This window comes from Eptatretus burgeri, chromosome 7, assembly GCF_056783735.1.
Source record: "Eptatretus burgeri isolate ZD-2024b chromosome 7, Ebu_testis_v1, whole genome shotgun sequence".
Taxonomy (NCBI): domain Eukaryota; kingdom Metazoa; phylum Chordata; class Myxini; order Myxiniformes; family Myxinidae; genus Eptatretus; species Eptatretus burgeri.
The window spans coordinates 76,779,295-76,796,397 of record NC_140967.1 but is presented as its reverse complement, the minus strand read 5'-3'; the positions used below and the strand labels follow the sequence as shown (position 1 = coordinate 76,796,397).

The window sequence follows — 17,103 nt, the reverse complement described above, 5'->3', positions numbered from 1 at the left end:
TTGTGGAAATTCACAGAACACCATTCAGGTTCCCCGAAGATCAGTTATGTCGATAAGTGTGTGTCCAGATAGATTTCCCCACCGATGTCGAACGGGATTTATTCGTGAGCCGGGCTGTGCATCTTTGAGGTAGTGTTATTCTTTTGCTATCGTTATTTTAAACATCTCCTCACCACCTTCTCAACAACCACCAACATCTCACCACTTTAACCAACAACATCTCACCACCAACATCTCCTCACCACCTTCGTGACAACCGCCAACATCCCCTCACCACATCAACAAACGAACGTCTCCTCACCTTCATCTCCACAGACGCCGCCATCTTTTCGCCAGCAACGGCATTCCACGGACGAGCGGCATATCCGCCGACAGACGCGGGGGCTCCCTCGTTGGGGCGAGGGCTGGTGATTTCTACCACGTCCGCTTTCTCCGCATTTGACGGCAAGATCGGATCAAAATGACAAAAGGGGTGGAGCCAGCGGGGGGGGGGGTGAAGGGTCATAGGTGAAAGACCAAACACCCCCCCCCCCAAACTCCATAAAAGGCGGGGCTGAGGCCCCGGGAGTCAGTTGGGTACGAGTCTGGGTTTGTGGTCCAGTCTGGGTTCGTGGTTGAGTTCGTTCGCAGTGGAGCTCGGAGTCCAGCCAAGCCTGCAGTGCCGTGTCGAATTGTGGGTCAGTGGAGGCAGCCGGAGAGAAGTCGCCAGCCAGTGACATAACGGTCCGAGATGATCGGGCCCCGGGTCGGTCCGAGCGACGCTGAGGAGTGAGCGGGCTCTTAAGAGAGCATCAACTCTAAAAGAGCAAGGCCCGTTCGCTCCTCTGAGGCAACGTCGGCTAGGCCCGATCGACTAGGCCGCACGGCTGGGCCTGGACCAACCGAGCTGCCGCCACACCAGCTGCCGTAATTGTGTTCGGAATAATAGCTGGCTTTTAATAGCCGATAAGATAATCGCGTCCGACGGGGCTTGGCGAAAATAAACCGCTCGGCAATCGCAAACGGCGCGAGCTGCGTAAAGCGGCTCGTGTCCGTACGGGTCCCGTCGAGGTGTAAATCCCCGGCATTTCAGTCTGCGCGAATACTTAGGTAAATTGACAATTCGGCTATCAACCCTGTCGCGCGTGGACAGAAGAGTTGGCTGATTTATGGTGTGGTTAAAAACACACCCGTAGCTGGATTTCGGCGTTGATCCGAAGGCTGCGACTCGGATTGCCATGGTCAGTGGGCGTGTGCGGCCGCAAATTAGCTAAAAGCGGTCGCCAGCACAGTGAGAACCACAAATTATACGACAATACGCTTTGTTTTATACGATACAGAAACTCAAAGTTTTCTTTATTTTCAGGTCTAGTGGTTTAATGTAAAAGAAAATGGAGACTCCACAGGAGAAAGCTCAGTGCGTCGAATGATTCAGAGACGAGATCCGACACGCAAGTTCAGCGTCATTTCCGTACAAGGTATGGAAGGAATCCACCATCACGGACTGGTATCAGTGGTACAAGGTTTAAGGAGACTGGAAGTTGTGAGAAAAAAAGAAAAGTACTGGTCAACCAAGCACAAGTGCAGCAGACGTTGAACGAGTGCATGAATCATTTCAACAAAGTCCCAGAAAAATCAGACATGCAGCCAGAGAACTGAGACGACCAACAACCACTGCTTGCAGTATTTTGCATAAAAGACTGAAGCTTTGTGCCTAAGGTGCAGACTCTATAGGAACTCAAATCAAATGACAGTCCCAAACGCAAGGTGTTTGTCTTGGAAACGCTGTTGCAGAGGATGACGAAGATTACCTGAAAAAGGTCATGTTCACAGACGAAGCTTGCTTTCATGTGTCGGGGAAGGTCAACCAGCACAATGTGAGGATCTGGGACTCTGAAAACCCCCACATGATCACTGAACACATATGCAACAGTTAAAAGGTCAAAGTGTGGTGTCGCCTTCTCCACGACTGCTTGGTGGGTCCGTTTTTCTTTGCGAAAGGATACAGTGACCTCAACAATTTGCACGAACATGTTGGAAGGATTTGTCTTCCCACAATTTGAAGACCTGCAACCCGTTATCATTTTTCAACAGGACAGCGCTCCCCTCATTGAGCCTTAGTCGTTTGAGCAGTCCTGAATTAAAAATTTCCAGGTCGCTGGATTGGCTGAGACGGACCAACCGCCTGGCCCCCACGATCACCAGACATAACCGCCCTTTGTTTTATTTTTCTGTGAGGGTTTGTTAAAGATGTCGTCGACAACACCAGGTGGCAAACCTACAGGATCTTCATTCCCTGATCACAGCTGCATGCGCACTAGTGGACGCAAACATGACAAGAACTTGTGTACCGCCTTGATGTCCTGCATGCAACACACGGAGCTCACACTGAAGTGTATTGATGATGTGCACAAACTTTGAGTTTCTGTGTCATACAAATCAATGGGTATCGTGTCATTTGTGGTTCTAAATATATTAACAACCAAAGTTATCCGGGTCTTTTTGGAACACCCTGTATAAATCACCCTTATGTAACATGTCTGAGTACGGCTAAATGTTAGTTTTGGAAGTGACAAGGAGATTTGTGTTCTACATTTTTAAAGTACATAATTTCATTTAAATAAAATAAATATTGTAAAGGTCATGTAAATCAATAAATTGTGTTTTACCCAAAGTCTATTCCACCACCCTATCTAACATGTTACATGAGTTATTCATGCCCATTGTTTGTGTCCTTTATAATGTCATAAAAAGAGTAAGTTTCCGGTTTGGAATGATTTTCAATTTTGTTTGACTGCTCGGCAGGCAGGCAGAGTAAAAATATCTCTCCTCTCTGTACATCCCCGTGACCAGGACAAATTCAGAGCCAAAGTACAGTAAAATAGCAGGTGCGATCAATGTTCAAAATATAACATTCAATTTAAACAAGTTGTTCTTCGATCATAAACTGACGTTTACAGACAGACGGCCGGATACGAACCAATTGCTTAACCCCACTTGTCGCTTCATGTGTGTGGGTTAATATGCATCTCCTATAAATGACACAAAAGGAAAAAGAAAGCAGAAGAATATTTAAAAAAAAAAAAAGGAATATCTTTAATACAATCATCATGGATTAATTTACAACAATTAATGGAACACAAATAAATCGACACTTGTTCCATCGTTTACAGCAAAATGCAATGCAAATGTTTTTTGGGTGGCTGTGATCATTGATGCAGAATAAGATGAAAAAAATACATTTAAGGACTTCTAAAGATAATGGAGGAGAACAAAACCACCAATAAAACAAATCAATAAGACATCAGGGAAAAGCAATGGAAGCAGAAAAATCGATATGTGGTAGATGTAGAAAAATTCCGTATGCAATGGAGTCAGCAATCGGGGCATGTTTAGCACCATTAAATGGCAGGGCAGCCAAGTAGTTGTGCACAAACTGCCTCCCCACAAAGGCCAAAGCAAGCACTACATTATCCATCTGCCACCGAGATTCTCAAATCCACAACTTGGGTTCCATTGGTCTGAACTATTAATCATGCAACAAAATACTTTAAACAACACACCCTCAGACCTATTCCATACGTGGGGCAATTCTGAAGGAAACCTGTGCTCACTGAAGCAAACCAGCAATTTCAATCTTCCTACTCAACTGCAAGTCAAACACCAGGTAGTGAATCATCGCTCATTTTCTTTTCACCGTTTTTCACTTCCTCTACATCAGCGCGTCCAATCCCCATGTCCAGCAGCATCTGCGGTATGCTTGATCCAAAGTAAATCTTTGAAACTCCAGACAACGATTTTAGTTTCATGAATTGAAGAAATTCTGGTGTTAATTTAATCTGTGGAGAATAAAATAAAAAAAAAAGGTAGTTGGAGCCATATATTTACAAGCACTTGAATCGCATTCCAACCTGGTGGAAGACTGTCACCAAAATAAACCAAATAATCATGCAAGTAAGCATTAAATATAAAGGGTGAAATGTGAGTAATCATCCACCAAAGGGAAAAATACAAAAATAAAATAAAATTGCGCAACAAGAACCAGTAGAAATCAGCAAATGTCACATCAACTCAGCCATGAAAGAACAATACATTGTACAGAATGAATGGAAAATGAACTCGGGAGTAGTGAGAGAAGTACCATGTTTGCTTCAGCGATTTGCTTTGCCATGTAAAATTCTGCATCTGCTTTGGTCTTCTGCCTTGCCAAGTATGCACCATCTATTAAAGGTGATAGTGAAAACAAGAAAAGGAGATCTTGAATCACCAAAGATAACAATCCATAATGAGAAGTGGGCAAGCTGACATGAAAGTAATTGGTCTTGGACATGCGTCTTTCTTTATAGAATCACTCAAACACAAAATGACCTTCAAGTCGAGTGCACCAGGCACGTTCAGATGTGCAACAACCACAAAGTAAAGCAGAATGTCTCATTTGATCAACGACCTCAAATGGATTGACACTCAGAAAGAGAAAAATAAAATAAAACAAGTAGAGGTGCAATCAAAGTCCACCGCCCCCATGCCAAATAAATAAACAACATCCTCCAGCGCGTGACATTATCGGGGAGCCTTTGGCACCTGGCGATGCCACCGTGCAACACATGGATACGGAATTTGGAGGGAGCGGTGTACAATAATTGATTAGTTGATTAATTGCATAATAATTGTAAAATAATTAATTTCTTCATCAATTGGCTGATAGCATACAGAAACCAACAGTTTCATTCGAATCTGTAACTTTTTGAAAATTTAAATAATTAATTGATTAATCAATAAATCAAAAATACTCTTTATCGCCAAATTACTTGGTCACTGTCACGTCTAAGTATCAGCTTCCGAGCTCAAAAGGTGCCCGAGATATTGCCAGGATGAGAACTAAAATAAATAATTAATAAATCGATAATAATTAAGTAATTAATCAATTAATTGATTCATCAAAAAATCAGAAATAATGTTTTTGCCAAAGCACATCTTCACTTTTGTCTCCAAATTTCAGCTTCCTAGATCAAAGGATGGCTGAGATATCGCTGCAAGTTAGTAGGCAGATGATTGAATATCTGGTGGGAGTGTTCTCCGATTACGAGTTAAAAGGTTGCTGGTAAGTAAAGCGCTGAAATTTTATCAGTAAGTGAGTGTCGTGAGAAATAGCAATTTAAACATGCACAGGTGTCCCTCGTATAACGCGGCGGATGCGTTCCTGCAAAACGCCATGTTATAGGGCAATATTTAACATGTAAAAATGGAAGTTATGTTCCAAATGGGTAAAAAAAAAAAATCAACTTTTTAAGGTTGAATGCCCACATAAAAACCTCAAAAAAAAGCAGGAGACAATGTATAAATAAATACATTAAAATGAATTACTTTTTAATAAGTGTTGCCACGATTGGGGTTGGATACAGTACAGTACATATTGCTCATGGCAGGCTGTCCAGTTGAGGTTAAAGGCTCAGAAGATGAAATGGAGGCCGACCTGCTTGGGATATTTTTGAAGAACTTCATTATGGAGACTTGAGTGGCTGCTTCATCGACCAATTTGAAACGTTTAGCCATGACCTTCGTCGTGAGTTTTAACAGGCACAACCTCCTCAGGACTTTGATACCTCTCTGTTGCATTCCACCTCCAGAGCCACAAGATCTTCATTGCCCAGCTACTCCGTGTGAGAGAAGCAAATCTTCAACCTTCTCAACTCCCACTTGCAGGGCCATGGCCACAATCTGTTGCCTCGCTTCGCTGACTTCAGCCTCCATGAAACCGCTGAACTCAATCACTGCCTCAGGCCAGAATTGATAGAGATGAAAGTGTGGCCGGACATACGTTTCCAATCAAGTCCAGTTTAATTGAGGTTAAATACCTGTCTTGGTGTGTAACCTCCATCCGCAATCACCAATTTGAAGACAGCTGAAAATTGTTTGGCAGTAGCAGCTTCCACAGTTAACTTGAGATTGTGCAACGCATAGCGACTCTTGAGGTGCTCAAACCACCCACAACTGGCAGCAAAAGGCACTGGATCATTGGTACGTTTGGTTACATCAACATACAAACCTTGTATTGAATGACCATTCCAGACCTTCTCTTGAATGACCATTCCATACAAGGGCATGTCCAGCTGGTTCTGATGCTCTATCTACATGGTCAGCATCTTCTCAATAGCATCAGGCCAAGATCTTGCAGTTCTAGTAACACTGAGATTCAGATTCATTATTGTCCAAGTGCTCTTACGAATTTCATGTTTGTCAAGGATGGTTCTCACTGTAGAATCATGGTCGCATCTCTTTGATTACTAATGCTGTGCTCACCTCTATCAAACTGATCTAAAATTTAATTTCACCTCCAATGAATGAGACAGACTTCTTCTGCACTTGATAATTATCTTCAATGCCACTAGTTACATGTTTTGCAACCATAGTTTCAGCTGCTGTGAGTGAACGACTCACACAAGATGACACGACACGGCAAAAGCATCCACTGCCAGTGAACAATTTGCTCAGAAGAACGTAGCGCTGTTGTTGTTGTTGCATTAAATCCACGCTGTAGCAAAAACACATTATCAGAACACACGTGTACTGATTTTTATGAACTTTGATTCACCATCAAATAATATGTGGGGCAAAATAAATAAACAAATAATTTTTTAAATTTCTATTTAGGTGACCAAGTAGACCACCAAAAGTTTTTTATTTTAAGCGTGACCCTCTCATAGGGTTAGCACAACTTTCCACAACAAGAAATAAAAAGTCGCACACAGCCACTGCTCACCTTCTAGCTCTGATATCTTTCTTTCAGTTTCCTTCTCCAGAACCCTCTGTTCATATTGGATTCGAGAAATTTGAGCAACCATCTCGGCTTCTGCACAGGAGACATGTGAGGGGTAAGAGGGGAAGGCTGTTCTAGCATTGCAACTCTAGAATATCGAGTACAAGTGTGTAAGCTCGATCATATAATAATTAGAATAAACAGGGAAGGGGGTGGGGGGGGAGGGGACGAGTCCATTAGAAACTAGCGGCAAGTTTCTTTCCGGAAAGCCACAAGTCATTACTCATATATGACTGTTTTGATAACAATGAGCAACAAAATAGTGATAATAAAAATAATATAAACAAGAATGGCACCCAAAAAGAGTGCATCCTTCTGCCAGGATGAACCGTTTAAGTTTTCTGTCCTACTGATAGACTGATCCACCAAGTTTTCTCACAACTCATCCACAACTTTTTGAAATATTATGCTACACCACATGGCCAAAAGTATGTGAACACCTGCTCATCCACAGTCTCATTCCAAAATCATGGGCATTAATGTGGAGTTTGTCCCCCCCCCCCCTTTTAAGCTTGTATGCGGCTGCTTGGCATTGGAAACTCATTTCATGAAGCTCTTGACAAACAGTGCTTGTACTGATGTTGCTTCCAGTCAGTTTGGAACTCGGTAGTGAGTGGTGCAACAGACAATTTTTTCCATGCTACGTGCTTCAGTACTCAGCAGTCCCATTCTGTGAGCTTATGTGGCCTACCACTTCGGGGCTGAGCTGTTGTTGCTCCGAGACGTTTCCACTTCACAATAACAGCACTTAGTTGACCGGGGCAGTGCAGGGCAGAAATTTTATGAATTGACTTGATGGAAAGGTGGCATCCTATGACGGTGCCACGTTGAAAGTCACCAAGCTCTTCAGTACGGCCTATTCTACTGCCAATGTTTGTCTACGGAGATTGCATGGCTGTGTGCTTGATTTTATACACCCGTCAGCAATGAGTGTGGCTGAAAAGCCGAATCCACCAATTAGAAGGGGTGTCCGCATACTTTTGGCCATGTAGTATATATATATATATATATATATATATATATATATATATATATATATATATATATATATATATATATATATATATATATGTCATTTTTGGCCCCATCTCTCAATGGTGAAGAATCACTTAAATATTATAAAATTATCATATGCAGATCCAGATCTTCACCAAAATTGAAACTTCGTCATTGTCACACACCCAATTGTCCATCCATAACTTTTTGAGATATGCACATGGACAGAAAGACAGACAGGGGTGAAAACACAACCTATGTCCACCTTCGGTGGCAGAGGTAATGATTTTCAAGTCTTTCCCGATGGCCATATGCACAGAAGGAAAAACATATTATCAAGATGGAATGACCCAATCATGCAAACATTCAGTTGGAAGATGGTGTGGTTTCTTCTGGAATAGAAAACACATTGAAAGAATACAGAAGAGTTTAACTTTTCAAAAAAGTTGGTTTTCAATCCAACAAAAGATTTCCAAAACTTTATAAAGCACCAAGTTGTGCTTAATGAGATATAAAACACACTGATAACTGTAGTTTTTCAAATTAGAGAAAGTGATGAAGACACACACACACCTTGGCTTGACATACCAAAAGTATTAATACACTGCCACGCGTTTACCACAAGCTGCAAGTTTCCTAGTGAGAACCATTATACAGGACGGGTGGAAGACGGACCCCGGCATTCTGTGAATGGCCGGAGATGGACGTTGGTGTCCTGGGTCCGCACCGAATAGCCGGAGACAGATACAAAACGGTGGAAAACAGACACAGACATCTGGGAATGGCTGCAGATCGACATGGGTGGGTTGGGGCACGGGGAAAGAATATACCATCTTAAATGAATCATTGCGAATGAAGAGGGGGGAAGGTAATTATAATGGGAAAGGAGGGGTTCAGGAGGGGAGGGGATCGGGAGGGGGGGGGAGTGTGATGGTGGGAAGAATTATTGTTACCAATGACAGATTTTTTTCTTTCAGTGTCTGCTTCTTTCTCAACAACCTTCTGACGCTGAACTGCAATCAGAAGCTTTGTTTTTTCTCCTTCCCTACACACAGAGCAACAAGAGGCAGCTGAAGTGGCAAATGACTATAGGATAAACAATTGGAGGAAAAGAAGAAGGCCATTAATTGATAAAATAAAGTGAGGAGGGGAGGAAAATAAGCAGATTAACAGGAAAAGGAAGAAAAAAAAAAGAGCAATGGAGGAAAAGAGGCAGGTATGGATTGAAGACAGAATGGGACCAAGTGAAAGCTTACATCAGCTCATAATTGCGACGGATAGCTTCAGGGATTTTTGGTTTTGTTACTCTGACCGCCTAAGAGAAGCAAAGGAAAAAAAAAAAATGAAAAAAAAAAAAAAAAAGGATAGCAAGTTATACTGAGAAATTAATTGCCAACACATCGAATTTGGCAGTGTTGATCAAATGGTCAACTCTGCCCAACTTCATCCGAATGTTGAATTGTGGTCAACATCAACCTATATAACAAGCAACTTTATAAATGGATTAAAAAGCCAGAAAGACAGCAAAATTGTACATTTGGTTGTACCTGGATGTGAAGTCCAGGGGCCATAACAATCAAGTCTTTCTGAATGGTCAGCTTCAGGTTTTCATCTATTTGATCTGCAATGATCATTTAAAAAAATAAAAACACCTAGTTTGTCACAAAGCACAACAAATGGCAATGCGTCATATACACTCGCTGCCAAATAAATAATAATAAACCGAACATGGAGAATTGCAAACACACCCCCTGGGCCTCGTAGGATTTAAGTGTCAACACTGTCTTGAGGCACCTCCATGATGCAGGGATCTGTGCTCATCATCCTGTTCAGAGTCAAAGACTTGCACCACGACATATCCAAGCACATTTCCAGCGGTCATGTCAGATGGACATGGAGGCAATGGGCAAGTGTAATGTTCAATAATTAATACAGGTTTCTCCTTGGAAGGCATGATTCTACATAAGATGCAATGAGCGATATACCGCAATTTGTGTCCAGGAAGCTGTACATTTTGGACGTGGGAGTGTCATGTTGGGTGGTATTGCTGAAACCTATCACACAAACTTGATCCATATCCATTGCAATCTTATCCCCATCCATCGTAATACCACAGATCAATACATTGAGATCTCACAGCACCAGGATACCCACACATCAAAATCATCTTTATGCACGATAATGCTCCTGCTCACAGGGCCATTCGAACAAGGGAAGTTCTTGTCAATGACAATGTTAATGTCATGACAGCCTAGCTTGCCATCTCACCAGATTAAAATCCAATTGAATATTTCTGGGATATCATTTATCGGCACATTCCAACTTTGCCAAAACATCCACAGAATCTCGATGAGCTGGAAAAGGAGCCAATTCGGGCATGGAAAGCCATTCCCCACGCTCCGATTCTGTTTGAGTATTCATACAGTCAATGTGATGACGGTGCAATACAGCGATGCTGCATGATGTGCACATACCCGGAATTGAGATTGTTATTTCCACGTTGGATCCTGAAACAAACACTTTTTTTCTTTTGTATGCATTGTCGAGGCTTGTGTAAGAGCCAACACACAGAACATATAACAAAGGGAGCAGGAGACAAGAGGGGTGGGAGAGGGAAGCACAAAACAGTGGGGAGCAGAGACATTAGGAAATCTGTGGAAGGGAGAGGGATGGGCTGGGAAACACAGGGTAAACAAGATGGACACTACAGGGACTTTCAGGAATGAAAGCAGGGAATTTGAAGGAGGTGGGTATGGGGTGGATTAACAGGGGTAGAAAAGATCATGGTTTTGGTTGGAGGGGGTGGGGGTGAAATAAGAGATGGTTGTGAACAGCTGTTTTGAAGACCCAGAGGGAAGAGTGGGATTGAAGAGTGTGAGAGTTTGTTCTAGAGGTGGGGGGAAAGAAAAAAACAAAATACAGAAGAGGAAAAAAAGAGTGAAGGTAAACAGTAATTCTTGCTTTTGGTAGTTTCACTGGAAGGGGGTTGCTGGCAGACCTTGAGCACCTTGTGGCAATATGGGGGGTGGACAGATGACAGACAGAACTGGGGGGGGGGGGGGTGAGGCTGGAGAGGAGATGGTAGAAGACAAAGACCACAGACCTGCCTGCGGTGAGAGTGAGACCCAGACTCAGCTTCATCGCGGGAGATACCAATGATCCTAAATGCCTTGTTTCCACAGAGTGAAGCCGAGAAAGGTGAGAGGTTAGACCACCAGCCCAGATGGGAGAGCAGCACCCCATCAGGCTGCGGATGAAAGCTTTGGATGTGCTCAGGAGCTCAGGTGTGCCAAGGAAGGACTTTGCATGATGGAGGATGCCCAGTTAGCGACTGGCTTTGGAGGCCAGGTTGGAAATGTGGCTTTCCCAGGAAAGATCATGGCAGATAGTGAGACCCAAAAACTTTAATGAAAGGATTTAAAGGGGACTGTTGAGAAAGTCGATGAAGGTGAGGTGGGGTGGGGGTGGGGGGGGTTCCAGATGGTCCTTTCAGAAAGACAGTGAGAGTGTAGGATTTTTCAGAATTGAAAGAAATGTTCCAAGTGTTGGACCAGCTTGTGATTTTGTCCAGATCTGCAGAGAGTGACAAAGCTGCTGCTTGCCGATCTGATGGATGACAGATGGTACAACAGAAGGTGGAGTCATCAGCAAAGAGAGAAAGAGGATTTTCGCAGAGTCAGTCACAGAGATCATTGATGAAAACCAGAAAAAGAACAGGGCCCAGAACACTGCCTTGAGGAACTCAAGCCTGGACAGGAAGAGGGAATGAGAGAATTCCATTAAGGGCCACACGTTGACTGCGACGGAAGAGGAAGTCTGTGAGCTTTGAGTGGAGATTGTCTTGGATGCCATAGGAAGACAGTTTGGTGGGCAGGGCAGGGTGCCAGACTGCATCGAAAGCTCACGATATGTCGAGGGAGATGGCTCTGATCTCATGTCTGGCATTTAAAACCTTCACCCATTGTTGGAAAAGCAGACGCAGCATGTCCAGAGGAGTGACCTGGTCTGAATCCAAATTGATGATCAGAAATTAAGCCATTGGAGAAGAGGAACGATTTAATGTCTGAAGCGATGATCGATTCCATAATCTCGCTGATTGGTCTGTAGTTGCAGGGATCTATTTTTGCACCTTTTTATACAGAGCGGTAATGTTTGCTGAAACATTACCGCTCTGCATTGAAAGAAAAGAAAAAAGGCATTACGTTACAAAAATTTGCCACAATGCAGAATTATGTCATTAGATAACAATGAAATAGATTTGTAATTATTCAGCATTTATCTCCATCAGAGGTTTGTACCTTATCCGACATCACATTGTGTCCGACAATATCACAAAATGCATCAACAATCATGTGTTTGGTTTTTGTTTATGGCAGAGTGTGCAGCAAGAGCATGAATTACGAATGCATGGTTAAGTGAAAGACAAAACTTGAGGATTTACGTTGGGTCTGTTAGCCATTAGAAAGATAACACGGAAGCACAATAGATCAATTGTGAAAGGAAGATTGTGCAAGATTGTGTTCCAAATTGTGCTCATACCGAAAAGTTCTATGTACACTTCTTGAAGGCTGTGTGCTGAGCAGAACTGGTTCAGTTCATGATGGACTTTGTTGAAAATCAGCGTCTTGTCATAATCCGCTGTGTAGTTTTTCACCACATCATATACTACAGAAAAACATGGTGCATTATGATGCAGAAAAGAGCTATTACAGCTCAACCCTTTAAGTGAGAAGCTAGTGGGAAAAGGGGGTGTAGTGGACGTCATGAGAAAGTGTGTTCATACAAGGGAAACACAAAAAAATCATCACAAAACAAGAATGAATTGGAAGATCGATCAAAAAAATAAAAAGTTAAAATAAATGCGTTCCATCAAGAAACCATAGAAAATATTGGGGATCTCACCAGACCAGGCAGCCAGCAGGTTTACAACCTCAATTCTGTCAAAATATATCATTACACCGCCACTGGGGTTCAGAAGGGGAAGACGGTGAAGAACAATGAAATGTGAACCCACTTGTACAAGGGATGCTATTAATAAAAAGGTACGTGGAAAAAGATATACTTCGCCATACCTTGTTCCACAAGGTACATTCTTCACCTCATCAGTCTGCAGAGTCGTCTGCAAAACAATATATCTGCATTTCATGAAACCAAATCAAAGCAATGTTAAACAAACAGGAAGCACCCAGTCCATATGGGAGCCACCAGGGGAGTCATGTTATTATCTTTATGATTACTAGGACGTGCCCGTAAAAAAAAAAAATAATAATAATAAATAAATATTCAAACCGCGAGCAAGAAACAACAACCACACAGGCCGTTTCTTCGCTCTCGCGTGCCCGTACGTGCGTGGCCCGGAAGTTCGCATATTATTCGCAGTTACGATTATTTGCAATTTAGTTTTAATGCCCAAATATTCAATTAGCGCCAACGTATTTTGCCTTTTCGCAATGTCATCGCAAGGAAAAACAAAAAGAGAAGAGAAGAGAGAAAAAAAAATTACTTCCTGGTTCGGAGCACACCAGCTCACTCTGATGTTACCGAAATGTATGCACCGTCTAATATGAAAACGATCATAACTTGGGGCATTGTGTTTATCTATAAATGTGCATAAGAAAGAGATATTATTAGAATACATGAAGTCATCACTCTCCGGAAGCCTGTACGTTACGTTGTAACCTGTAATGGGGAACGCGACTGAGCTTCCCTTCCCCATCGGCCACGCCCACGTAACAACGTGTCTTGTCATTGGTTTGGTAAATAAATGGCCATAACTTGGGAAGCACTTGTCCGATTAATATCAAACCTTGAAAAGGCACATCCTCAGGTCCCCAGAAATATACATGGCAAGTTTCAATTAGACCGGACCAGTGGTTGTCGAGAAACAGCGGTCACACACACACACACACACACACACACACACACACACACACACACACACACACACACACACACACACACACACACACACACACACAGCTGTAATTGTAGATAAATACCATAGCAGAGTACCCACCAAAGCCTGGTATTGGCTTAATGGTTAAGGTGGCTGGCTTAAGATCTTCGGGGTCTCGAATACGAGCCCGTATTGCCGTTAAATAACAGGTGGGTGACAACCTGTCAACCTTTCTGAGATCGGCAAAATAAGGACTCGTCAGCTTATTGGTAACGGGGGCACTGCATCAGCAGAAGCTACGCTTCCAGCAGCCACAGGCTGCATACAAAACAACAGAGTACCTACCCTATGGGCGATCTTATTCCAAGCATGCAACACTTTCTTGACACATCCCATAATTTGGGTGGTGTATAGGCAACAGCCTGCTGCCTCGATCCCTCCCCAAATTTAAAACTCGGATTACATATATGCAGTGAAAACAGGCATAGTGCTTTTGTGCACACACACACACACACACACACACACACACACACACACACACACACACACACACACACACACACACACACACACACACACACACACACACACACACACACACAGTAGACTAGGCGTAAGTCGTCACCATTGGGACCAAGAAAAAAAAAAAGTGACGACTTGCGCGTATGCGAACATTCATGATGATTGTGGGGTGAAGGATGAAGTTGCGCGTGGCCTGGACACGTACGTGTGAGAGGGCGCAACAATCTCTAAGCCGGCTATTGTACCAAAAGGGAAACAATCCTCGGGGCATAGGTGGGGGTTCATTGGTTAGTTGGAAAGTGATCAAGCAAAGATGGAATTCAAGAATCACTTTATCAAAAGTAAAGATAATGAACAACTGTAAGACAACTCATATACCATCGGTGATGGTATATGACCATCGACAAATGTGGAATGAATGGCTGTTAGAATTCATTCATTGGAATGAATGTAGAATGAGTTTTCATATGGAATGAAAACTCATATACCAGACAAATTACATGACACACAGGCATCGTGGTGATGACTACCACTCAATACCTATATGAAAGTGAGTGCGGTGATGTACAAAACAAGCCAATATAAAACCATGATCGGACTTCAACACCAAGCTCGATCGATCCTTTACTCCTTCACCTGAGACTGCATTGCGCAGCCTGTATACCTCTTCAGATGCATGTGGGACGGCGCGCTGACTGAGCTGAACGCAGCGCAGTTATAAATAGCCCGCGCATCACGATTCCATGAAAATCGGGAATCTCACGAGGCAGCAGTTCCGTGTGACGAGTTAGGCGTGGTAATTTACTTGAGTTTGCATTACGTGGTAACGGACAACATCTGACGACTTAGAGATGATGACTTGCAGACTTTATTCAAAGGGATTTAACATTAGATAAATTCGGGACTTTTTGACGCTGCCGACTTAGGCGAAGTGACGAGTTACACGCTGTCGACTTGCGCCTAGTCTACTGTGTATATATATATATATATATATGGGGCTGCAAAAGTAGGTATACAGTAAGGATTATAGTGGAGTGTGTGAATGCCAGGGGCAAACAGTTTGAACATTTGAGGGATTAATATGTTTATATAATCAATAAAATACATTTTGTGCACACGTTTTGTTTTTCATTACTGTATACCTACTTTTGCAGCCCCCTGTGTATATATATATATATATATATATATATATATATATATATATATATATATATATATATATATATATATATATATATATATATATATATATATATATATATATATATATATATATATATATATATATATATGAAGACCACAAGGGGAAAACCAGAGATGTCAGGATAAGTCAATTTTGAAGAAACTGAAAAACAAAGTTTCAAGACTTTGGTGGACTGTTTAATAACTAATATAGATTTCTTTTCCAGTAAAAGGAAGAGTGATCATTGGCCGATCAAATTAAGCATGTAGCATTTGCCAAGCTTCTGTGTTATTTAATTTAAAAGCAAAAAACAAATCAATGTTGCAAACTGACATCACTGCTTATTCCCTTGATTAATAATTGCCATGCAATTTTAACCCAGGATGTGTAGCAAATTCATGCTCGTTGGTTATTAGCATACATTACATGACTTTGGTGATCACAGATTATTTTTTTCAACATTAAACGGTCATTGTTTTTTGTTTGATTGGTGTTCAACGCCATACTCAAGGGTATTTCGCTTATATGACGACGGATTCTCCATTTCTTACTCCGTACTACTTAATATGATGGAAAACCGGGAGGAAACAAAGGATAAACCACCCCCGCGATAGCCGGTCACCTCATGTGACTCCCTCATATACCTCAGCAGGTTGATTGGGCGGTGGGTACATCGAATGAGGATGGGTACTCAGATGCGCTAACCATGAAGCCATGGCATGGGTCCCATAAAAAAGTCACAATAAAGGTTTGACCAGGCTTGAACCATGATATGCACCAACTACGGAGCCCATGATATAACCAAATAGGCTATTGTAGTGCTCAGAGTTTATGCTGTGAAAGTTTTACAACCTTTCATTTTTTAGTTTCTCAACTCTGAATATTATGGTGGAACAGTTAACATGAATGAAAGGGAGATAACCAGGAGTAAAGTACTGACAACTCTGGGTTTCTACTTGTTCAGCTTTGACAACACTTGTTTTTTCATTGCACGGCTAAACTTTATACCATATAAATTATGTGACACCCCTGGTTATTTGTTAAAGTAATATTGTGAGAGGAAACCTTATGTTGCCAACTATTGGCAGGTGCAATAACCCTGAAGTTTATAAAAAGTGACATCTCTGGTTTTCCCCTTGTGGTCTTCATATATATATATATATATATATATATATATATATATATATATATATATATATATATATATATATATATATATATATATATATATATATATAGTCAAAAGTAGCGCCAGATTCTTTCTGGGAAGTCATGTTAATAATTGTCTTGCAGATTATTAATTTTCGTAATTTATTTTTGATTTTGTTTTGCAGGTTATTGCTGAGAGTTTGGAAAGTTACTGAATTTGCACCAAATTGAACCATGAATTACCTTTCAATGAATCAACGCATTGCAGCCATGAAACATTACTACACATGTAATTAACAACCAACGATGGCAGCATGCCGTTTGGCACAGGAATTCGATATTAACCCACCTCAGGGAAGAACCATACGATTGATTGTCGAGAAATTTGAAGCAACAGGGTCGGTAGCCACTGCAAAGAAGTCCGGTCGTCCGAAAACGGCAACGAATGTAGCTAAGGCTGAAGAAGCAATCAGAAGACTGAAAAAGTCCACAAAAGTCAACTCGCCGTTTATCTGCAGAGTTGGAAGTCAGCCAATCAAGTGTTATCCGTATCCTTCACCA

At 41.9% G+C, this 17,103-nt stretch overlaps 1 protein-coding gene across 2 annotated transcripts in view; it reads right to left on the bottom strand.

The window, feature by feature from the left end:
* Positions 1–3,050: 3,050 nt before the first annotated feature.
* Positions 3,051–17,103, bottom strand: part of LOC147023585 (erlin-2-B-like) — a 39,142-nt gene continuing 25,089 nt past the window's right edge. For both annotated transcript variants that reach the window (XM_085889105.1, XM_085889106.1), the window contains exons 4-12: positions 12,865–12,911; positions 12,695–12,756; positions 12,332–12,457; positions 9,340–9,413; positions 9,049–9,107; positions 8,746–8,837; positions 6,740–6,829; positions 4,121–4,200; positions 3,051–3,818 (exon numbers count right to left, since the gene is read on the bottom strand). In XM_085889105.1, the coding sequence (XP_085745231.1) occupies positions 3,636–3,818; positions 4,121–4,200; positions 6,740–6,829; positions 8,746–8,837; positions 9,049–9,107; positions 9,340–9,413; positions 12,332–12,457; positions 12,695–12,756; positions 12,865–12,911 (813 nt within the window). In that variant the 3' untranslated portion in view covers positions 3,051–3,635. The remainder of the gene's footprint in view (positions 3,819–4,120; positions 4,201–6,739; positions 6,830–8,745; positions 8,838–9,048; positions 9,108–9,339; positions 9,414–12,331; positions 12,458–12,694; positions 12,757–12,864; positions 12,912–17,103) is intronic.